This window comes from Erythranthe guttata, chromosome 14, assembly GCF_056151865.1.
Source record: "Erythranthe guttata isolate IM_541 chromosome 14, IM_541, whole genome shotgun sequence".
NCBI lineage: Eukaryota > Viridiplantae > Streptophyta > Magnoliopsida > Lamiales > Phrymaceae > Erythranthe > Erythranthe guttata.
This window is the reverse complement of record NC_142546.1, coordinates 23542425-23566070: the sequence shown is the minus strand read 5'-3', so window position 1 is coordinate 23566070 and position 23646 is coordinate 23542425. Positions and strand designations below refer to the sequence as shown.

The 23646-nt window shown below is 36.9% G+C and overlaps 4 protein-coding genes across 6 annotated transcripts; all 4 read left to right on the top strand.

The window, feature by feature from the left end:
* Positions 1-89: 89 nt before the first annotated feature.
* On the top strand, positions 90-5905 carry PCFS4 (PCF11P-similar protein 4). Of its 2 annotated transcripts, XM_088813309.1 has the most exons (8): positions 219-945; positions 2306-2407; positions 2520-2789; positions 3179-3784; positions 4184-4280; positions 4365-4963; positions 5037-5585; positions 5708-5905. In XM_088813309.1, exons 1-8 carry the CDS (start codon positions 601-603, stop codon positions 5750-5752), a joined length of 2613 nt encoding a protein of 870 aa, XP_088669435.1. In that variant the 5' UTR covers positions 219-600; the 3' UTR covers positions 5753-5905. The 2 variants fall into 2 exon arrangements, with proteins under 2 accessions (XP_088669434.1, XP_088669435.1); XM_088813308.1 differs by having other exon boundaries at positions 90-945; positions 4184-4963.
* Positions 5906-6739: 834 nt separating this feature from the next.
* ATCSA-1 (Transducin/WD40 repeat-like superfamily protein) lies at positions 6740-10827 on the top strand. Of its 2 annotated transcripts, none has more exons than XM_012983331.2 (9): positions 6740-7169; positions 7849-8109; positions 8199-8358; positions 8997-9187; positions 9412-9646; positions 9741-9895; positions 9978-10067; positions 10206-10277; positions 10370-10827. In XM_012983331.2, the coding sequence occupies exons 1-9, from the start codon at positions 7020-7022 to the stop codon at positions 10427-10429; spliced, it is 1374 nt and encodes a 457-aa protein (XP_012838785.2). In that variant the 5' UTR covers positions 6740-7019; the 3' UTR covers positions 10430-10827. The 2 variants fall into 2 exon arrangements, with proteins under 2 accessions (XP_012838785.2, XP_012838786.2); XM_012983332.2 differs by having other exon boundaries at positions 6784-7169; positions 8997-9175.
* A 1059-nt stretch (positions 10828-11886) lies between these two features.
* On the top strand, positions 11887-14932 carry LOC105959269 (ARM repeat superfamily protein). The gene is made up of 2 exons (XM_012983330.2): positions 11887-13078; positions 14444-14932. Exons 1-2 carry the CDS (start codon positions 12089-12091, stop codon positions 14501-14503), a joined length of 1050 nt encoding a protein of 349 aa, XP_012838784.1. The 5' UTR covers positions 11887-12088; the 3' UTR covers positions 14504-14932.
* Positions 14933-22094: 7162 nt separating this feature from the next.
* LOC105959268 (alpha/beta-Hydrolases superfamily protein) lies at positions 22095-23617 on the top strand. The gene is made up of 2 exons (XM_012983329.2): positions 22095-22689; positions 22851-23617. Exons 1-2 carry the CDS (start codon positions 22319-22321, stop codon positions 23278-23280), a joined length of 801 nt encoding a protein of 266 aa, XP_012838783.1. The 5' UTR covers positions 22095-22318; the 3' UTR covers positions 23281-23617.
* The last annotated feature ends 29 nt before the right edge of the window (positions 23618-23646 follow it).

The following is a 23646-nucleotide window of genomic DNA, read 5'->3' as shown; positions in this document are numbered from 1 at the left end:
GTGTGATATTTTCGAAAAAAAAATAGGCCAAATTTATGAAGCTAGGTAAAAAGGACTTGAATGCTAGAACTCATATTTTATTTTACCTCATCAAAGGGGAAATTAGTAAATTACCTCAAATAGAGTTTCATACCTTCTTTAATTATTAAATTTTAATTAAAAATTAAAAAAGAGAGAAAAAGAGCGCATCCAATAAATCTACATATATTTGTAATTTGTAATCAAAGAAAAAGCAGAAAAAATATATTTCAATATCGTCTCTCCTCCCAAACCCCCGCCCCCATCCTCTCCCTCGAGCCGTTTCTGTACCGGTGGATTCGCCGCAGATCTGAAGCACCGTCCTCCCTTATCTCCGCCGCCTCCGCCGTGAATCAACACTTCCGTCAACTTTTTCTTTTTCGCTATCCCACCGTTAATTGTCTCTTCTCCAACCCTTACGTTACCGTTTCTCTCTTTCCGTCTGTAATTCCACCGAAGCCAAAAACACTCACCACCAATTTGATTAACTTCGGGTTACGACGGTGGTTCGAAACCCTAATTTTGATTTCGTCCTTGATTCCGCCACCACTAAAACCCTATTACCCCCTTTCTTAATTGTTAATGGACCGTACTTCGAGATTTCAGAACAATTTGCCTCTGAGCAGCGGGAGTTTCAACAAGCCTCCGCCAATTCAGAACGACGGCGTTGCGATTAAGCCATCGCAGCCAACGCTCCATGACCGATTTACCTCCTACCTGAAGGAGAGGGAAGAGGAGCTTAGGGTTTTTGGTGGTGGGGCAGCTTTGCCCTTGAGCACAGATGAAATTGTCCGCCTTTACGAGATTGTGTTGTTGGAGCTCACTACTAATTTGAAGCCGGTGATTACAGATCTCACAATAATCGCAGGAGAGCAGATTGCGCACAGCGAGGGCATAGCCGATGCCATTTGTGCTCGGATTATTGAGGTATAGCATATACAGGGTTACTCTACTCGGACTTGTCGGCAGCATTGTAGTTGTTGTAATTTGTAGATTAAGTTATCTTCAAGTGTATTTTGGTTGCAATTGGAGTTGTAGTGCAGAAAGTTCGTTCGAAGTTGAAATTCTATTTCTTTCTTTCTTTCTTTCTTTTTATTCTTTTTTTCCCCTATGCTTCGTGATCATACAGATTAAAGCAACATAAAAATTAACTATATGTCGGGTATGGAACTGAAAACAAGTCTCAATTAACATTTAAAAGAACACACACAAGCTGCCAAAATTTAACATAATTAATTGATTTACTGCAATTCTTTAAATTGAGAAAGATGCAATATTGTTTGAATCTCTTAAGTTGAAATCTCTCTCAAGGAAAAACAAGGTTTGTGGAAGTGGAATATTGAAATCAAAAGAGATGGCTTTGGTTATGAAGCACATATGAATCAATGTTGTTCTTGATTCTTTCTTTTATATGTAAATCTTTGTTTTTGTGTCATTTGACTATAGATAGGCTGACTCTTGTTTTGCCGTTGTACTTGGTCGGGTATCATATTTGTTGCTGTATCCTGTTGGTTATGTTTCTTCAGAATTTCTTGCAAATGACTCTTGGCAAAAGTTTATATGTTGGCTTGACTGTTTGGTCTCTGTTATAGGTGGCATTATAGTCATTGACACTAAAGAACGAATAGAAGAAAAGCAGAACACTAAATGCCTTCAGTACTTTACTTTATCCTACGGATTATAACTAAATGCCTTTCCCTACTAAATTTATTGGCCAGAACCTGAATTCGTTTTCCTCTTCTTCTCTAAAGATATGTGATATATGAAATGGTTTCTATTCCTTTTTGTGAATGCTTGACCATGTGATGTTTAGACTGCTCATAGTTTAAACTTCAGCTTTTGATTTTGTTGTTACTTTTCTCATACAATTCTTTTGAATTGTCTACCCTGATTATAATATTTTGTGGCTTTGTGATGCTTTACATATTTGGTACTCAATGGTTGACATCGAGGAGACAAGAGCATGTGTTCTTCCTGAAGCTTTTCCATAGCTGCTAATATTGTTTTTCTATAAAAAAAAAAATGCCAATCTTATCATTGTTTCCTTTGTCTGTAATCTCAAAGACAATGTCTTTTTTTTTTCTTCCGTTTCTTTTCTTTTTTCCCCATTAAGGGTTCAACATTTTTGTTGTTTAATTGTGCTGTTATCAGTTATGCTTGTTCTTTTTTATATTGTTTCTCTTTTGCTGATATTGGCATATGAGCATCTAATTGTTGATTAAATGATTTACTTGGGTTAAAAGTTCTATGTTTGATTTTTCCAACTTCTGATAATTGTGTTTTCCAGGCTCCCGTTGATCAAAAACTGCCTTCTTTTTACCTTTTGGACAGCATCGTCAAGAACATAGGCAAGGACTATATTAAACACTTCTCTGCGCGCTTGCCTGAGGTGAGAATTATTTGAATACATTTTGAGCTTCAACTCTTTGCACATTGTTGCATCATAGCTTGATTATCGTGGTTTTAATATGCCTGTTATTGCTTTCATATGGTTTCAAAAGGTTTTCTGTGAGGCATATGCACAAGTACCCCCCAGTATGCACCAGCCAATGCGTCGCCTTTTTGGTACGTGGGGCCCTGACAGATATTTCCCGGTACCAGTACTTCAAAAGATTGAGGTACAATTGCGGCTCCCCCCTTCTGTAGATGGTCAATCGTCTGGCTTGACTTCTACAAGAGCTTCTGAGTCTCCTCGCCAAACACAGTATATACATGTAAATCCAAAATATTTGGAAGGACAGCGTCCTTTTGGACAGTCAACTGTAGATACTGTAAGCTTTACTGAAATCATAGTTATTTTTTTACTTCCATTCTCTATCATGTGTTCATATTGTTCAAGTTTATACATCGTTCCATTTTCATGCTACATATGGTGTTTCTTTGGATATTACAGCATTGCAATTTTTCATTTTCAGAAATTGGATTATTATGCACTTTTATTTTGGAGTTCTTTAGCACTTTGAATGTGCGATTAGCTAAAACCTAACATATGTTGATGAACTATTACGAAAACTGAAAATCTATGTTTACTAGTGCACTTATGAGATTTATACAACGTATCAGTTGATGGACACTTTAACTGCTGAAACAATCTTATTAGGAACCTGCCTTGGGGCATACCGACTATGTTTCTCATAATACCAAGCTATTCAATTTGCAGTTTGGAACTGAAGGAGTAAGCTCATCTGGTCGTGCAGGCATGACAACTTCTGGTCTTCGTGCTGTAAAAAGATCCCTGCCATCAGCTGCCAGGATCACTGGTTCCTCCTCTCCTTATAGAATTGGCCCTGCGGGTCCTATATCACCTTCACTTGAGGATTTTAGTACGGATAATTCTCCGAAGAGAGTCACTCTAATTGGTAGAGAGGATGAGACGAGTGAATGGCGAACAAGAAACTGGCAGGGCAGTTCCAGTCAACAGCTCAAAGCATCTGCAGCATATAATAATAATAGCAGTGGTGTTGATCTTCGAGGACCGAGAGCTTTGATTAGTGCTTATGGAATTGATGAGAGAGAAAAAAATTTGAACCGTAAACATAATACAGCAGAGGAGCTGGACTTGTATGGTGCTGACGAAAAAATGGCTCTCAGGACATGGCAAAATACCGAAGAGGAAGAATTTGACTGGGAAGATATGACCCCTGCTTCATCTCTGCCCCCTCCTGGTGGGAGACACAACTTTATTGCAAACAGAGGCAACTTGTCCAAGGCTCAGTTTGCTTCCGTTTCTAATTCGTCCATGATCGACGATGTTTCTCATACCAATGTATGTTTCCTTATTCATCTTTAGGAAATTTATTTTCTGCTCTCAGTCCTTTGATCAAATTTGGATGTGTGTGATATATTTAATCCTTGTTAGTTGTATTTTCATTTCTAGTTGAGCATCATCATATCTGATAAGTTATTATTTGTCATTTAGTATATTTATTTATCCGTAAATGTTTACACATTGTAATATGAGCTTCAGCTGACCTGATCAGAATCTGCAACATATTTCAAGACTATTAAAACAAATTTGAGGGAAAAAGTCGAACCCTTCATTCTAGTATTGGACTATAACACCACATATATGCAAAACCTCAACCTGTAGTCATTCGAGGAGTGATGTACTATTTGAATGTTTAAAAATATCAACCATCATGTTTGCCTTTGTGCTTTTTCACAGTCCGGTCGTGGATCAAGTGACAAGATTGCGCCAAATCTTCGAGAATCCTTGATGTTGCCACATCAGCAGTCTCAGAGCCATTTTAACGCGAAAGGAGGTGGTGGTTCTTTTGCTGAAAATAGAAACTTTTTAACTGGTGGTGAACTAAATCCGGCAGTAACGGGCAATTTCTCAAATACAGATGGGAAGTTTCGTCTGCCCTATGACTCGACAGCTCCTGAGATTCAATCAGCTGATGCAGCAGCTCCTTTAACAAAGGCATGGCATCCTTCAAAGTTTCAGAATTCACACATTCGGCCCTCACTCTCTGCTCTCCCCTCCCAAATGCAAATCAGGGGTCAATTCGGTATGAACAATGCTGTTGACCAACTTCATTCTGAGCAGCAATTGGGTAGGTCACAGGCGAATTTGCCTCATATTTCGAGTATTCGCCCTGGACCAGTTCCTGCAAATCTGCAACATACTGCACAGCCAAATTTGTATCTACCCTCACCTTATTCGGAACATATTCCTTCAAATGCATCTGTACCACCTATGAATTATAGATACTTTGGTCCAAGTGGCACTACTTCGTCTAATCTAGTTCCAGGCTTTCCATCTTTTCATGTACCTCGGCCAACCTTACAGTCTCTACCGAGAGGTCCTTTTCCTGGAACAGCTCAGCCATTACCTATTGGTTCAAATGCTAATCAAGTTGCCCAAAACCCACCAGCTGGGCCGGCACTTTCGGGTTTAATTAATTCCTTAATGGCCCAAGGATTGATATCGTTATCAAATCAGGTATGCGTTTATTTCCTCCATTGTATCTAATTGAGGTGAAATATTCTTTAATTTGTTATTGTAAAATGCATAGGATTCTGTTGGAGTGGAGTTCGATCCGGATATTCTCAAGGTGCGACACGAATCGGCTATAACGTCTTTGTACGCCGAACTCCCCAGACAGTGCAAAACCTGCGGGCTTCGATTTAAAAGCCAAGAAGAGCACAGTAGCCATATGGATTGGCATGTGAACAAGAACAGGACATTAAGAAACCGAAAGGCAAAGCCTTCACCCAAGTGGTTTGTGAATGCTGCCATGTGGCTAAGTGGCACAGAGGCAATGGGAACCGAGGCAGTTCCTGGTTTTATGCCTGCTGAGAACAGTGCGGAGAAGGAGGAAGACGAAGAAATGGCTGTTCCTGCTGATGAAGACCAGAATTCTTGCGCATTATGTGGAGAGCCGTTTGAGGATTATTACAGTGATGACCTGGAAGAATGGATGTACAAGGGGGCTGTATACATGCATGCACCGACTGGCGCAACTGTCGGAATGGACAGGTCGCAGTTAGGTCCTATTGTGCATGCTAAATGTATGTCCGACTCCCATGCGGTATCATCTGAAAATAATAAAAAGGATGAAGAGGTTCGTTTTTTTCTTTCTTTCCAGTAATTCTCTCTTTGATACATCTTATTAATATCCTTATTCAGATCATTTTTAGAATCACAAAGATAAACATGAACCCTCGTATTACTTTACATGCGCAGGACTCAACTGAAGAAGGTAGTCAACGGAAAAGATTGCGGAGTTAGCAATATTAATTTAAAGTATTGGATTCTAGGTCACTTGTTACTTACACCATTAGATTTCCATTATTGTATCATTTTTCCTTTTATACTTTGTATATAGCAGCTCTTTATCCAATGGGGAATACTGTGTTGGAAATTTAATTTCTGTTCTAATTACTTATCTGAAAGATAGGATCTGTGACTGATGGGGGGGGGGGGGGGGGGGGGGGGGGGTTAGTGAGGAATATAACTATCGTCTTCTGTTGCTCATATTTTGCAGGAGGGAGCTGTCAACTGCATTCAGCTACATGAACTCTTAATCCCATTGTGCAGTGATGAATTTTTTAGAGAAAGATCCAATTTTTTTTTTTTAAATAGTTTTATTGGATAGCAAGCAACTATTGTTGTTGTTGTTATTATTATTATTATTATTATTATTATTATTATTATTGGATTGATGTTGCTATTTTGGATGTGCATTTTGTGTTCTTGTTTATAATTATAAGAACATTGATGTCTTTCAAATATTAAGAGTATTTGTTATTTATAAAGTTCAAATTATATTTCTTGAAGAAGTTGAACTATTGGATTTTTCAATTTTTTATTTTTTAATTTTTTGTATTTTTTTATGATGTGTTAGCCATCAACTATACATTGGTACAAAAATACCAAAAAGCCGTTAAGCTCGCGTTTTATATTGGGCCTTCATACACGGGGCACGACCCAATTGCATATTGGGCTAAGCCCACATTTTATACTGGGCCTTCACACAGGCAGCACCGCCCAATTGAACACTGGGCTAAGCCCGTATTTTTTGCGCCCTTCAAACACGTGGCACATCCCAGTTGTACATTGGGCAATCCCGCATATCATATTACGCCTTCACACAGGCGGTACGGCCCAATTTTATATTGGGCTTAGCCCGTATTTTATATTGGGCCTTCACACACGCGGCACGCCCCAATTATATATTAGGGCTAAGCCCGCGTTTTATATTGGGCTTTTATTTTTATTGATTCGTTAAAATTGGGCCCGAGATTTTTCCACATACAGACAGACAGAAGCACACAACCACTTGCAATTCATCTCCGCAAGGAAGACGAACGAGTTGTGCTGGAACTGTGACAGAGAAAGGAGACACCAAATCGTAATTAGTAAAATATCAGTCAATCCCACCATATCTATATCTATTATCCATAGTTTGTGTTCACATCTCGGTTTAAGTCGAAAAATCGGAGGCGGAGTAATTGGAGTGGTGTGGGGGTGGAGAAAGATCAAAGATGCGAGGACGATGTGGAAGGAGATTAAAGAGAGAGAGTTCGGGAACGTTCGCCCTAATTTGTTCAGTAGTCGCATTTCCAAATCTCGTGTTTCGTCCATCCAGCTTTCCAATTACAAGGAAATCCTCTCCTCTCACCGCGGCTCCGTCAACTCCCTTCAGGTTTACTTTTTATCTCGCCGTTCTCCATTCAATTTGTAGATTTCTGTGTGTGTGTTTTTGTTGATGCTGTTATTGAACTCTGTTTAGGTATTCTGAATTTTGTGCGGGTTTAGTTGTTCTATGCTATTTTACCTGTTGAACATTTTTTGCTTTGTTTGATAAATGCATAATTGGTGATTTATGGTTAACAATATAGGGGAAAGTGACCATGGATGCTGAATTTGCGCCGCCAATGTAAGTTTGAACTGATGATTGCATGGGGATCAATTCTAGTATGATATTTATAAAAATCTAAAGCTATGAGCATGGTTATTTCTGGTTGGGCAGTTTCTTCTCCATGATTTGGACTACCCGTACTTGTTAATCATCTTGCCGTATAGTTTCTGGTTGGCAATTAAATTTGGGAGCTGATTTTTTTTTAATTGTTTTTTCGATTTGATTTGAGCCTCCACTTGAAAAGAAGTGGAGAGACATGAGGTGGGATATCGTAACACTCAGCTGAAATTGAATTTACTAGTTAGGATGTTGTTGATATATTTTAGCTTGAGTTTCTGTACTTGTATAATTGTATCCAACCGATGCTGCTCTATGTTGTCTATTCAGTCAAAAGATTTTTTGTTCATTGCACTGTAAGGTTATCTGAAATAATAATTATCTGGGCTCGTGATTTCAATTGCAGGTCGATTTGACCGAGAGCCGATATCTACTGGCTGGTGCATCAGATGCAAGTGTTGCGGTTTATGATATTCAGCGTGCAACAGATCACGACGAACGCAACCTAATTGCAAAGCACAAGCCCTTGTTTGTCTTGAACAAGCAACATGAGCATGGCCATAAATATGCCATATCGTCAGCCATCTGGTATCCAATTGACACGGGGTTGTTTGTCACTGGTTCGTATGATCATCACATCAATGTTTGGGATACAAATACCACACAAGTAATTAATTTCTCTACCGGTTTAAAAAAATTATGTTCTTAAAGTTTCTGCAATTTTAATAATTCTGATTTTTTATTTTTTTAATGCAGGTTGTGATGAACTTTAAAATGCCTGGGAAGGTTTATAGAACTGCTATGTCTTCAATAGCAAGATCTCACATGTTAGTTGCTGCTGGAACTGAAGATGTCCAAGTTCGACTATGTGATATTGCCTCTGGAGCTTTTGCTCACACTTTGTCTGGTCATCGTGGTATGCTAATAATGATGCATTGCTTGCATGTAACTTGTTTTCTAGTGTTTATGGATACAGTTTGCATTTACTTCTTTCGATACTTTGTAACCATGTTCGTCTATATATGGAATTTTAAATGGTAATCTATAGCTAGCAAACATTACCAATGTTGTATGTTACCTCCTGGACCGCTCATTATAACTTAGAAACGGAAAGTTGCATATATGCTTATAAAGTACACTTTTCTTTATAATGAAAATCTACCCAAATTACTTGGAAAGCACAAGGTAATCAAGAAACACATAGCATGCCTTCGTAATAAAGAGAAGTCATTAGTGAAAAAACTTCTTTGGTTCTGGTATTACATGAGATATTTACATAGGTTTCATTAATTTTCGGTGTAGGTTATAGGTTACATGAGATGTTTTTTGTTTTCCTTTTGTTTTCCCTCTCATTGTGTTCTTCCTCTTTCTTTTACATTCTTTCAATTTAATATAGAGTCCAGCTTTACAATTGTTCATTAGGGGCTAAGTTCTCTCCTTTTGTCTACCTTTTGTTATTTGCTACTATAATTTATTATTTTGCATAAAACTTGTGGCAATGCATTCATGTGCTGGCATGTGTAGCATCTTTATTATCTTTGATTGTTATAACAGATGGGGTAATGTCATTGGAGTGGTCTACATCTAGTGAGTGGGTTTTGATAACTGGAGGATGTGACGGTGCCATACGTTTTTGGGACATCAGGCGAGCTGGATGTTTCCGTGTCTTGGATCAATCCTGCTCTCAGTTTGGAAGACGTCAACCTCTCCTTTTGCGTCCAACCACAAATAAGGTCACCAATCTCGTAAGATTAGTCTAAAACAACAATGTTCAAGATATAATTCTATATGCTTTAATTGAGTCCAAACAATCATTTTTGCACCTTATCTCTTTTTCTGGACTTCGATTGGAATATTATTATGCATGCTTAAGGCATCCAAATTTATCTTTTCCAAAAACTATATGCTATACAAACAGATTATTGTGTTGGCAAAATGTTAAATCCTGGTAATCTTGTTGAACCTGCAGAAATCTTCACCGGCAAGCCAAAGTTCATCCGCAAAAGTCCGAGCACATCAAAGAAAATCAGCTAATGGAAGTGCTTTAAAACCCCATACTGTTGGTAGGATTTCTAGTCAAGTTAAAACTGCAAAGCAGAGATCACATCCTGGAATGTTATCAAGTCATGATCGCGCCACAGCCCATTATGGTGTTGTAACTGGATTAAAAGTGACTGGAGACGGCATGTATCTTCTAAGTGCAGGTTGAATTTGCTGCATTTAAGCCAAATTTATTATTTATTATTTATTATTTATTATTTAAGGTTATTTAAGTTTTTTATGCACTTTGATTTTCAGGTTCTGATTCAAGATTGAGATTATGGGACATAGAATCTGGATGCAATACACTTATAAACTTCGAAACCACTCGTTTACAAAGCAGCAAGGCTATACAAATGGCTGTGACCCAGGATTCTACTCTTGCTTTTGTTCCATGCATGGCCATTACGAAAGTAGTACATTGTCTCTATTCTTTCGTTAAATCTTTTCAATTTCCACGACCAGCTGCATAATTCATCTTTCTGAATCTCTTAGGTCTTTGATATTTGGTCTGGCCAAACAAAGTCCACTTTTCGTGGCCACTATGAAAATGTCAACTGCTGTTGCTACAATGCATTAGATCAGGTTCTCCCTCTCTCTCTTTCTCTCTCTCTCTAGATATTTATGTTTTGCATTCTTCGGATACTTGACACGTTCATTTTACATTTCAAAATGACTTTTGAGGCGACTAACGGAGTGATCTTTTTTATTCCTTATTGATAGGAGTTATACACTGGTGGTAATGATAGGCAAATTCTCGTGTGGTCCCCACCCAAATTCGTATCTGATGAATCGGTACTCTTTTTAAAACCGAACCCTTATGTTGCGGTACTTTACAGAGTATACAAACTGGAGTCTGAAAATTTATTTCGGTAAATAATTTGCAGGGGGGAGGGAAGAATGGTAAGGCTGCTGCAACAGATGATCAGGATAACTGGAGTGATTAAGGTTTAATCTTATTTCTTGGTCCTCTGCTTTCTACTTCTCTTCTACGTGTACATAGTGTGTTAACTGAATATACAGGGCAAGTGATGAATTTGCTTGATAATCTCTTGTCCCCCCCTCATCGTCGGTGATGGAAAAGGGTTTTACCCGGTAAAATCGGTTTGCGAGTCTGTGTTTTCTTCAAATGTAGTTGTTTCGTAGTTTCCACTTTGTGTGCATGCATGCGTGCAACCTTAGTTTCCTTGGAAGTTTCAGAACTTGAAGATGTCTGATTTTATTAGATTCTTTTTTTTTTTTTTTGTTGGTTTGCAGTTTTTGCACCATACATTCCAAGATACTCATATTTATTTCTCTATGATTTTCTCCGTTTCTTTTAGATAGTATACTTTTCCACTTCTCACACGAGCAAATTTTTTTTTGTGACCCATGGAAGTTTGTTTGACTACTTTTAACAGTCAATGAGTCTTATTTGGGGGGTCACAAGTCAAGAGTGGGGGGAACTGCTACTTTTTATCATGTTCCCTTTGCTAAATTAGATACTCCTTGCCAATTTGCCATGTGCTAAGCATGGAATTACGTTAAACAACTGTTTTAACTGCTCAACTTAGATCACAAGAACTTTCTCAAACATTTTATTATTCCTAATATTTGTTTTAAAGAAAATAAAAATCATTTATAATGTATGTGTACACAACCTTCCCCTCCCAATTATGATTCCTATAAATTAATACAGTTGAAACTAACAAAATTGTATTAATTTAGCGAAGTATGTTTTTGTCGAGTGGGGATCAGAAAAAAAAATATAATTTAGATGAGGTTATTAATTTATCGACTCTCTATTGTATATGCAATCATTTTCTAGTTGCAGTCTTGAAGAGACGAATTATGTATTTTCTTATAGTTTTGCCTCATTTGGTTGGGAAGATTAGCCATGATTAATTAAATAGTTGGACTTTGTTTGATGTTTGGTATTTCAATAATTTGCCGGGTCTACCCGTAAATATTATATTATCATAGATTATCTTGCCTTCTAAGTATGTTTTTTTGTTGGACCTTGCTAGCTCTAATAAAACAATTGAGTTTTATTAGACTATTTAATCTTACATTGGCTAATCTTATGTTCGCAACAAAACGAGGCATTAAGGGGCTCAATTCATATAGTTGGGGGGCTAAATTCACCATAACGATGCCCTACCTTTCACTTAAAATAATGTGACAGAGAAAATATTATTTTTGAAAAAGATTGGTGTATAATCTTTAATAAAAAAAAAAAAAAAAAAAAAAGAGGAAAAGAGGGGGGAAAAAGGAAAAAACAAATGTGGCAGAGGCTCCATCGAATGCCGAACCTTCTCCGCACGCGTTAAAAGTTAGAGACACCTCACACGTGCTGTCCCGACTGGGATACCCGTACAGGCCTCCACGTGTCCTCTCTTCACCTCCAACCCACACTCTTCTCTCTCTCTCCCCATTTATATTCTTCCTTTCTTTCTCACTTCAAATTTTTCATAGACCCCCCTATCAGCTATAAGCTAGCTCCTGTACAAACGCCGTCGTTTCCCATTCCCTAAATTAAATTATCCGCCTCCATTCCAAAAGTCAACCCTAAACCAATTAATCGGTCCCCGATTATCGGATATGATCACCGCCTAATTTAATTTCTCATGGATACTGAATCAGTTCAATCGGGCGGCTTCACTTACATGGGCCGCAAATTCAGCGATCTCGGAATCACCGACGATTCCTCCTCCGCCTTCAGCGACTGCAACAGCGATAGATCCGGCGAATTCCCCACCGCCTCTTCCCAGAGCCGCCGCCTCTTCCTTGCCTGCGCCTCCGATAACTCCGACGAGCTCATCTCCCAGCTCGTCTCCGACCTCGATTCCGACAATATCGATGAACAGAAGCAGGCGGCGATGGAACTACGCCTCCTCGCTAAGAACAAACCGGATAACCGAATCAGAATCGCCAGAGCCGGAGCAATCAAGCCGCTGGTTTCGATTGTCTCGTCTAACGACCCTCAGCTCCAGGAGTACGGCGTCACCGCGATTTTGAATCTGTCGCTGTGCGACGAGAACAAGGAGGAAATCGCCTACTCCGGCGCAATCAAACCCTTGGTCCGCGCCCTCAGAGTCGGCACCTCCACCGCCAGGGAGAACGCCGCCTGCGCCCTCCTCCGTCTCTCCCAAATCGAGGAGAACAAAACCGTGATCGGCCGGTCGGGGGCGATTGCCCCCCTGGTGAGCCTCCTAGAGAGCGGCAATATCCGCGGGAAGAAAGACGCGTGCACCGCTCTGTACTCGCTGTGCTCGGTGAGGGAGAATAAGGTCAAGGCGGTGCAGGCCGGGGTAATGAAGCCGGTGGTGGAGATGATGGCGGATTTGGGGTCGAACATGGTCGACAAATCGGCCTTCGTGTTGAGCTTGTTGGTGTCGCTCCCGGAGGCGAGGGCGGCGCTGGTGGAGGAAGGCGGTATTCCGGTGCTGGTTGAGATAGTGGAGGTGGGCACCCACCGGCAGAAGGAGATTGCGGTGGCGATTCTGCTGCAGCTGTGTGAGGATTGCTTGGCCTACCGTACTATGGTGGCCCGCGAAGGAGCCATTCCCCCCTTGGTGGCCTTGACTCAAACCGGTACCAGTCGCGCCAAACAAAAGGTAATCATCCTCTAACTGAATTCCACATTAGTTACTATATACCCTCACAAATTTAACCCTAGGATGAAATTATAAATATTAAAATATGCGCCTGCTAATTTGATTATTAGTTATTGGTTAAAATGCTCTTAGGATTGCTAATGACTCTACTAGGTAATTCAAAGCTGTGTGATCAATAATTAAGAAAATTAATATGGGTGGTTAGTTTGTTAACGTTGTAGGGTGGTAGGATGGAACACTTACAAGTATTAGTCACCTGATTATTAATTATTAATTGAACAACACGAAAGTTGACATACACTTTAATTTATTTTTTTGTTAAATAAAGTTATGGTCATATATAAAGTGTTGGTGATAAGTTTATTAGTTTACAAGGGGCGATGGACAATCTTGACCTTATAATCATGTTTTAAGTGTAGACTTCCTTATAAACTAATCAAGTCGTGCAAGTAAAAAAAAAAAATCTTCTTTTGTAATAAAAATTATGTATGATTTGTATATTTGAGTTGGTCGAAATTATACAATGTCTAGTAGATTGTTATATTAACTTATATTGCTGTTCTAGAGTAGAATGACAAGTAACACAATACATTCCGATGAAATTGACGATTGCCACTACTATACCTACAGATGTTATAAATTAATAACCTGGTTTAAATAATATATGTTTTCCTAGTCCCAACTTGACGACAAATTGTTAAATAATATATCGTTAAGTAATATTTCGCTAAATTAATAGAATTTGGTCGGTCCCGACTTTATTACTTTATTAGAGTTTTAATTGTAGATAGCAAATATTAATATATATTGACCAGGCTGAAGTGGCCAAAACAATAAGTGAATATTCAACCTTGAGTCTGAAAATTGCATGTATTTGACCAGGCTTAAGGCTTTTACTTTCTCTACTTTCTTGAAAAAGTCTCCTTATTTTTTTAATTTTTTTTCCTTTTTACTTTAATGTATTAACAAACTGACCAAAATTAAATATAGGCTTGATCCTATGTTTATGATTATTTATAAAATTATATTACATATATACATATATATAGACTTTTGACTTTGTCGGTTCTTACTAATTTGAGTTGTTACTTTGTTACTACAGTAAGACATTTGCTGTGGCATATTAGTTATATTTATAGAGTCTGAACTGCAAGTACATGTTTTAGATTGAGTTTTGAAAAATGCAACCTGAAATTTAATACCATGAATTGCCATAATTTTAAAGAATAAAATTGAAATCGCAGATTTTTTATTTTTTAATTTGAAAAGAACATGGCAGATAATAATTAGTAACATGGTTGTTTATATATTTAATTTATTAATATTAATAATAACTTACATACGTGTGGGTGGTGTGTTGGACAGGCGGAAGCACTGATTGAGCTTCTAAGGCAGCCAAGATCCGGCAACGCCGCTGCAAATTAAAGGACATTTGATCTGTCCTTTTCTTACACTCTCACATGCCTCCCCATACCCTGACAACAATCCACATTCACAAAAGGACAAAATACATGCCAGTGGCAATTATGGAATATCTGAGAAAAGAATGAGGGGAGGGTCAAAATTGTAAATATAAAGTACTTGTGCTTTCGTTAAAGAGCTTTGTATATTCGCCTCCGGTTTTGATCTTGGGTAACAAAAAAGTAAAAAAAAGAAAAAGAAAAAAAAAAGAGAGAAGGATGACTCATACACCAATACAGTATTTTCCCATTATCAGGTTTGGTTTGCTGCTAAATTAAATATAATTTGTTTTTCCTTTTAAATATAGGAACCTTTTTTCTTTCTTCTACTGTAGTGACAAGTATCAGATTTAATATGTATTGTGTTTGTTTGGTTTGGTTTTGGTCTCCTAAATCCTTGTCACTTCAAATTATACAACTTTTATTTTATTCACAATTTTGCCCCTTCACCTAATATAATTGTATTCCCGAATCCTATGGAAGAATCAATGGTTTCGAATTTGTTGACAATTTAATGAAAATAGAGATGTTACGTAAGGTGTGGTAACGCTGAACATAATATGCAGAAAACCAGAATTTATTATTTAGAAGTAAATACTTGTGAAATATCTTCAGAGGCGAACACATATCCTTTGTACAGTCGAGTCTAGATTGATGCAAACTAAAAGTTCGATTGACTTACAAATTATACACTCAAGATTAGTAACTACTATCCTAAAAGACATATATAGAAGTAGCTCAAATCTATTTTCTTCTCTTTTCAAAAGCTCTCGTTTTTTTTCTTCTAATGTGGACTGATATTTATAGACTTCGAAATGCGTCCACTTTCTACACAAGTTAAACGTGAACCACTAATTCATTATCAATAATCGTCTAACCCATGATCGAGTCTAACACATGATCGAGTTTAGATTTTATGAAAGTTAAAACATGTCGATTAAATCGGTCTCTACTTTCATCCAACTTAGCATTAAATTACAATTCCCTCGTGCTCGTGATTTAAAAGCAATAAAGTAGTAGGGACTTGTCTAACCCCACCTCATTCGACTATGATTAGAATTACAATTAAATAGTGACTTGCAAGCGTGGCCACTTATACACCTTCCATTTGCAAAGGGTTTGTCTCTTTCTGTAATAAAACGTACAATTCAACTTCTGTATGTATATGTGTGTGTAAAGTTGTTCGTATTATTCAAATAAAAACAAAAGTGAAAGAAATACAGATTATGGTGATAAGCTCACATGAGAAATTGGTAATATGAGAAACATCAAACAAATGTAGGAAGTTTGATTAGTGACAAGCAAACCATTATTGGTCACACACACGTCTTGCCTTTGCACGTGCCGTTCACAGATACAACTCGATTTTCTCACATGTGAAAACTGTCGTATTCTTCATTTTTCATGTGCTACTAATTAATTACTCATAGTTGTTGCCCTACCTATTTCCAATACTTTTCATTCACAATAGTTGTGACAGATTTTCAATGTTTTTCCAATTATGGTTTTTTTCTTTTTTTTTTTTTTGTTTTTAATTTGCAATCTTTTAAGATGAAGATTAAATTACGAAAAAAATTACTAATGTTTGGATAATTACAATCACCCCTCAACTACGAATCTTCTTACACGTCTTCTCTTGCAGTGTCAAATTTAATGAAATCTTTTGTTTATGTAAAATATTCACCAGTTTGTACATGTTTTACTCCATTCGAGCTCAACATTTTTAAAACAAGATGATCATAAAATGCGTCTCCTGACTTGTAAATATCAGATTGTGGTGCTTCAGAAACTGCATTTTTCTACAAAACGAGTACAAACTAGAGAACATTTCATAGAATCTAGAATATCATATCGAATTTGACACCATAAGGATGAACATGTGAGAAGATTCATAGTTGAGGGGGTGATTGTAATTACCCAAATAAGATGGGGGTTTTCGTAATTTGACATTAGCTTAGGGAGATTGTGTTATTTTATTAAAAGTTTTTCCATTATTTATTTTACAAAAGATCTTGACGAGAAAAGCACTTAACCAGTAATGCGTGTTTTGTTAATGTATAGGTCAACCACTAGGTGATATTTCGAGCACCAAATCATGATTTATCTGACCTAATATATATTCGAATCATATTCCACATTAATTAATATCTAGAATGAATGATATATTTTGATTAAATGAGTGATTGCTTTCTAAATAAATATTATTTTTCAGGAATTAATAAAAGTTATCAAGAAGTTGTTAGTTCGCTTCTTATAAGGCGAATGATAAAATTAAATTACTCTGTATTCTATAATTGTTCAGCCTTGTGTTAGGTTAGGCAATTATTATGTCATTAAAAATAATTAATTATAATAATAAATTTAAATTAATCTATTATTAGGTCATTAGCACATGATTTGTAATCTGTGAGGGGAATCATAATTTACAATAAGATTGTATTTTATGTTTAGAAGCTTAAGGAAATCAAATTTTAATAAACTTGAAACATTTGGTACGTAAACTTTACCCTAGCCAATATTGATGAAATTAATAACATAATTCATTGATCTTGTTGGAATTATTTTATACTGATTCGGACAAGGATGTGGCCCATGAGGCGAAGCCCACTAAGGCCCATCAAGAGGTACAGCCCAAAAGACGAGGGGAACAAGTTGCCGAGGGCCGAATGGGTATATGGTGTTCGGAGAGACGACGCGATAGCTCGGTCCAGGGGACGCATCATATGCACACGTCGGCGCATTAAATACACGAGCACCAGCATTTGATATCAGAATGACTAGTGACAGCCGGAAAAGGGTGGGAAAGCCTAGGGGACGTGCGAAAAAACTACCCACCGAGAAATCATAACAAACGGCGCACGGCTGATTAAATGAGAATGATGACTCGGGTAGCCCAAAAAAGAAGGACAAAAGGTAGAAAGGGCGACTGAAGCGGCGGCAAGTATACCTCGCCCCGATTTTCATAAACTATTGAGATCCAAGCTCGAGGATTATAAATAGGAGCTTGACCCCTCCTATGGAAGTTAAGAATTTATATACATATAAAGGCCAACGCATTTTCTTTCTTAAATATACACAAATCCATCCTTAAAATACCTATCATTCCCTACTAACTTGATTGTTAAAGTGCTAATTTCGGTGTCAGTCCGACTCTCCCTTTTTAGCAGCTTAACCACATTCAAGGACCTAGTGTCTCCGCTTCCACCGCAGTTGTAAAGAAACTGAGTACGGTTGAGGTGGTTTTTCGGGCTAATCGTATTCTGTAACGAATTTTAAATGATTAAATAAAACTCGAGTCATTGTAATAAATTTGAACTCATCTCAAACTTATTTATTTGATTGTCGTTCCTTTTTTTTTCCCCACAAATTCACTTTTGTGTCATGAATAATAAGGTTGAGTTTTGGGTTAACAGTCCAAAATTAAACTCAAAATTCAATAAGCCCAAAACATAATTGGGTTTCATTTACTGCAAAATTAGGCCCATTATTACAATTGTCTTACAAGCCCATGATTGTCAAATTCGAAGAATCGACAGCTAAAATTCGAATGAAAGGGTAACACGTGGCGCGCATTTGTGCGTCGGGTTATGTAATATTTACGCGCTCCACTCTGTACAGTTGGTACAGTAACGCACCAACATAGATCCACGTATGGGAATTTAACGTTAAATCACGCGTGCGTTATCCCATGTAATCATGTTCAGCCCTTTACTAAATAATCATTACTTTTTTTATTTGTGTGTTAGTTATCCTATCCATATTATCCATTATCCCTATCCTACTCCCTTTTCTAGCCGACGGATTAACTTCTCCAATATTTACTCTAAATTGCAAAAAACCGTACGAATCCAACTTTACCGGACCGTTTTTACCTTTGACTATTAGAAGCCGTCCCGCGTAAAATAAAATTTAATCACTTTTAAAATCTTTTTCACTTGTCCAATCAAGTGGATTATTTTTAATTGTGGATAATTGATTTATTTTTAAGTTTTAATTAGTATGTTTAATTACGACAGAATTGTAATTTTTTATTTTTGCGGAAAGTCGTACTTTTAATCCCAAGTTATGGTATGGACTATGGATACGTGGCCACTCAACTAGTGGTCGTGCTCTTTTCATTGGTTTTGACATTTAATTTATAGTTACAATATTTATTTATATTTAGAAGAAAACTGATTTCTAATTCTTTCATATTTTTTTGGAAAACTTTTTTAGTGTGCAAGTGATCATTGCTCATTAGTAATAACCAATAAAAATGAAGCATGAGTTAAAATAAAATGGCATTAGGCAAATAATTATTTGATTATGTATATAATTGGTTGTAAGTAGATAACACCGATTGTAATCAAGACTAATAATTATTGGTAGTTATGGGTGTTTAATCGTAAAATTTCTTGAAGTTGATTTATGATCGCCTAATCCAGAAACGACGATTTATAGTGGTGCAAAAGTCAAAATGTCACATTCTCATAAGTCATAACTCAAGAGGCTAAAATAGTGGTTTGGCATATGCTTTTTTTTTTTTTTAACGATAACGTGGCGTATTGTCATTTGAGGAAAAATAGGTTGAAATTTCTCAAAAATATTTTGTATAGTTAACAGTTCGTGCTAATATACTAATAGTTCATCGGGCACTGTAATTAGACAACAAGACACAAATAGATAACTTAGTTGGATAGACTAGGCTGAAAATTGAAAACTTAAACTTAAAATGGACAGCTTAGGCAAATCAGACTTAAATAGATAACTTAGTTGAATAGTTTAAGCTGAAAATAGAATATTTAAATTGAAAATGGACAACTTAGGTAGAGAATCTGGACTCAAAATAAAAATCTTAGACTCAAAAACGATGAAAATAACTTTTTTCCAATGATACGGCTAGCAGAAATTTGGGGATCGACAATGGGAGCTGGTAGAGAGAAGTTGGAATAGTGGAAGAAAGTCCAACTTTTTGAAGTGTATTTTGTTTTTTATGGCATACGAGTTGGAGAAAAATAAGGAACATATTTTATCTAATTGAGCTGGCGAATGACATTTTAGCAAAGTTTGAAAATATAACTGTCCTCATTTGAAAGAGTGTTAATATGAAAGGATTGATTAGTAAATTGTCAATTTGTTTACATAATTAAATTTATTTATTTATATCATCTTGTTCAAACAATTCTCCCGAACTAGAGTGGGCCGGGCCTCTAAGGTGCGGACCACCTTTACGAAATTAAATTTAGAGAGAGAGAGAGAGAGAGAGAGAGAGAGAGAGAGAGAGAGAGAGAGAGAGTGGATAAGGGGTGATGAGTCAGAAAGACGTAATGAAGGAACCTTGGCATTGCACAATTTAAGGCTGTAATTAATTTACGAATTCTGCGCCATTATTCTTCTTCCATCTGCCGCAATTGTCACTGTTGTTCCACGTGGACTTGTTTGGGGAAACGATGTTAACAGTTCACACACAAACCTAACCTATAATAAAATAAGATAAAGATTGTGATTATTTACATTTAAATAAATATAATATTTCTCCTTTTTGTGGAAAAAAAAAAAAGATAAGTATATGTTAATCAGAGGTTAACGTAGTACAATCATCAACTATTTGGATGCGGCTACAAGATGCAAAATATAAAAAAAGAGAGTACAATTTTATTTTGGGGGAGTGTGAATGAAAGCAACATCCATTGAATCTGATTCTTTCAACATATATATATGTGGCCCCACTTTTTTTTTTTTTCTTTTATCTTTTCATTATGCAGTGAATAAAAATAAAAATTAATGAAACCTATTTTTCTTACTGCATGGTGTTTTTGGGATGTGGCTATGAATAATATCAAAATGTGAGAAATTGGGTGTAGCAATCAATCAATTGTAAATAAATGTGAAGTACATATATATATAGTTGGGCGGGACCATTTGTATTATGAATTGGCTCATTTAATTAATTATTGGTGATGTTAAGTGTCTCCCTAATTAAAAGATGCCTTGTGTGTTCAACACTCTTAATTTGGTGTCGAAAATTAAACTAAATTATTTGGTATTTTCATTCGAGGTCGTTCTGTGAAAATTGGTTCGAGCTCGAATTTGTTAATATAATGAACCACGTTCAACTTGTACTTTCATTCGATTAAAAAAACTACTATGGAAATTGACTCGAGCTCGGTTGGAACTCGTTCGAGCAAAATTTTACTTGTCAAATCGAACCCAAGTATAACTTTAAAAGCTCGATATCAAACAAAGTTGATAAACTTTCATACTAAGTTTAAAATCGTCACTCACTTCATCTCGTTATTGTAACTTATTGAGGTGCCGAAAAAGACCGGTTATTATGGAAAAAATGCAAAGTATTAGTGTAAGTGTAGGGTTTACACTATGTTACATACACCGAATGAAATATATCGGTTAAATATTTATCATTCATACTTACAAATAACACCCAGACCTACAGTGATTTGTGTAAATTAACAATAAAAATTAGTATAATGTAACTTTTATCGGGTGAAACATAGAAATAACTATTAGTGGACCCCCAAAGTGTTTGCTATTATATAGGATTGGATTAATTTAATGGACCAACCTACGAAGCCTGGCCTGTAAACTAGGCTCATTAAGAACCCACTAACTATATTGAGCTTAAATTCTTCTCAATTTCTTTTTTTTTTTTTTTTTTACTTTGCTCATACTTTTATTTTATCTGCCATTTTTCACCACATAAGAGCAACTCCATCCCACAAATATCAAAATTAATTATCAAATATTTATTTGATATTTTATATTTTAATTTGATACATAAAAAAATGTATTTGCTCCAACCACAGTTATCAAATAGTTCCTAATTAAAAATAAATAATGTGATTGTATATTTTAATTAACACATGTCATTTTCTAATTGGTTATTTAGGTGGTTAAATTGTGTAACTTCCAATTGATATTATTTTTTCGGGATGTATTTTTACATCCCAAAAATTAGAATATCAAAATAGAAACTCATTTGATAACTCAATTGGAATGGAGAATTTCTAAATTGAATTATCAAAATGGTAGTTGAGGGTTTTGATACCCCATTTAATAACCCATTGGAGTTACTCTAACAATATAATAAAATATTTCTAAATTGAGTTTATAGGCTTAAAAATGTCACATCCAAACATTATGCGCAATTGAGTTGTAAAGGAGTTTCCGTCATTAATGGAAGTTGGACGATAATTCAAAGAATTTATTTATATTATTTTGTTATTTTATTAATTTTTGCCTGCAAAAAATTGACATGTCGACCTAAAAATTCATACCACATATATTTTATTATTTATGCACCAAACGTCACAATTCATCCAATAAAATCCAACTATTGTGTTGTGTTTTTATCTGATTGTGGAACGAATCACTCTTTGTCTCTTACCTATTTGTTTATTCATTATTTTTTTTTACAATAGATTTTTTTATTTTTTTTTGTGAATGGGTCCAAAATTCCCAAAACCCCCTCCCCAATTGTAAAATCACAATCCAAACTGGTCACCGCAGAAAAATGCACATCCAGGATTCAGCTGTCACCTTTTGATCCATAAAATCCCATGTCACTTTAGCACATAAAGAAAAATGAAAAATAAAAAATAAAAAATAAAAAATAAAAGGACACATCCAATTACAGATAAGGGGTAGATGATACTTGTTAAAAAAAAAAAATTCCGAATATTATAAATAGCCCCCTACCGAACCAAGACTCTCATACACAATTTATTATTTACCCCCATTTTTATTTCTCATTTTCTTAAATTTAAAAATAAAAAATAAAAAAATGGGGCACAGTTTGTTAGATGCGTTGAATGTGCGTGTGGTGGGTTCCGGCGAGAAAATCTTAGTTCTAGCGCATGGATTCGGCACCGATCAATCGGCGTGGCAGCGGATTCTGCCCTACTTCATCCGCGACCACCGCGTTGTTCTATATGACCTGGTCTGCGCCGGCAGCGTCAACCCTGATTACTTCGATTTCCGGCGATACACCACCCTCGATGCTTACGTGGACGATCTCCTCTACATACTCGACGCCCTCCGAATCGACCGCTGCACCTACGTCGGCCACTCCGTCTCCGCCACGATCGGGATTCTCGCCTCCATTCGCCGCCCTGAGCTTTTCACTAAGCTCATCCTCATCGGCGCCTCTCCTAGGTCAAAATCTAATCGATTTTTTGCAATTTCTTCTTCTTCTTACTGTTAATCCAATTTCAGTACCAATTGTTGGGCAAAAATTGAGTTGAATTTTTCTGATTGGGAATTAAATAATCAACACTGATTTATAATTATTCCGGATTTTTTTTTTGGCACTGTAGGTTTTTGAACGATAAGAACTACCACGGCGGATTCGAGCAAGCGGAGATCGAGAAATTCTTCTCGGCGATGGAGGAGAACTACAAGGCGTGGGCGAGCGGATTCGCGCCGCTGGCGGTGGGGGCGGACGTGCCGGATGCGGTGAGGGAATTCAGCCGGACTCTGTTCAACATGAGGCCGGATATATCGCTGTTCGTTTCACGGACGGTGTTCAACAGCGATCTCCGGGGAGTGCTAGGGCTCGTGAAGGTGCCGTGCTCCATCATCCAGACGGCGAAGGACGTGTCGGTGCCGGCGTCGGTGGCGGTGTACCTGAAGAACCACCTCGGAGGGCGGAGCACTATCCACATGTTGAATATCGAAGGCCACCTCCCTCATCTCTCCGCCCCCAATCTGCTGGCGATTGAGCTCCGGCGGGCGTTGCCCCGATGACTCTGATTTGACAAGGAAAAAAAAAGGGTTTTTCTAACTGAAAAATTGTGGGAATAATGGAGTGACACGTGGAGAATAATTGTGGACTATTTTGTTTTTTTCTTTTTTCCCAATCAAAGGAGTGATCTTGTTTTTCCGCTTTAAGGAAAGAGGATAAGATATCCACGTGAATATCACGTGATGATATGTCCATTTTGTCTTTGCTTTATCTTTTTTAATTTTTTCCCCCACTTATTGCATTTGAGCTTTGTTATATTTTGGCGTGATAGAAGAGGTGATACTTGAAAAGCCATTTTCAAAATTTTATCCCAATAATTGAGATTTTGATTTCCAACCATGTTTTGACTTTTGAGAATATTCTAAAAT

What these genes read in the sequence shown, in the direction of transcription:
- PCFS4 (XM_088813308.1), top strand. Translation starts at nt 601, where the DNA reads ATGGACCGTACTTCGAGATTTCAGAACAATTTGCCTCTGAGCAGCGGG. An exon ending in GACAGTCAACTGTAGATACT is followed by an intron (nt 2,790 to 3,178) that starts GTAAGCTTTACT and finishes TTCAATTTGCAG; the next exon opens with TTTGGAACTGAAGGAGTAAG. An exon ending in ACGATGTTTCTCATACCAAT is followed by an intron (nt 3,785 to 4,183) that starts GTATGTTTCCTT and finishes GCTTTTTCACAG; the next exon opens with TCCGGTCGTGGATCAAGTGA.
- ATCSA-1 (XM_012983331.2), top strand. Translation starts at nt 7,020, where the DNA reads ATGTGGAAGGAGATTAAAGAGAGAGAGTTCGGGAACGTTCGCCCTAAT. An exon ending in GCTCCGTCAACTCCCTTCAG is followed by an intron (nt 7,170 to 7,848) that starts GTTTACTTTTTA and finishes TTTCAATTGCAG; the next exon opens with GTCGATTTGACCGAGAGCCG. An exon ending in CACTTTGTCTGGTCATCGTG is followed by an intron (nt 8,359 to 8,996) that starts GTATGCTAATAA and finishes TTGTTATAACAG; the next exon opens with ATGGGGTAATGTCATTGGAG.
- LOC105959269 (XM_012983330.2), top strand. Translation starts at nt 12,089, where the DNA reads ATGGATACTGAATCAGTTCAATCGGGCGGCTTCACTTACATGGGCCGC. An exon ending in CCAGTCGCGCCAAACAAAAG is followed by an intron (nt 13,079 to 14,443) that starts GTAATCATCCTC and finishes TGTGTTGGACAG; the next exon opens with GCGGAAGCACTGATTGAGCT.
- LOC105959268 (XM_012983329.2), top strand. Translation starts at nt 22,319, where the DNA reads ATGGGGCACAGTTTGTTAGATGCGTTGAATGTGCGTGTGGTGGGTTCC. An exon ending in CTCATCGGCGCCTCTCCTAG is followed by an intron (nt 22,690 to 22,850) that starts GTCAAAATCTAA and finishes TTGGCACTGTAG; the next exon opens with GTTTTTGAACGATAAGAACT.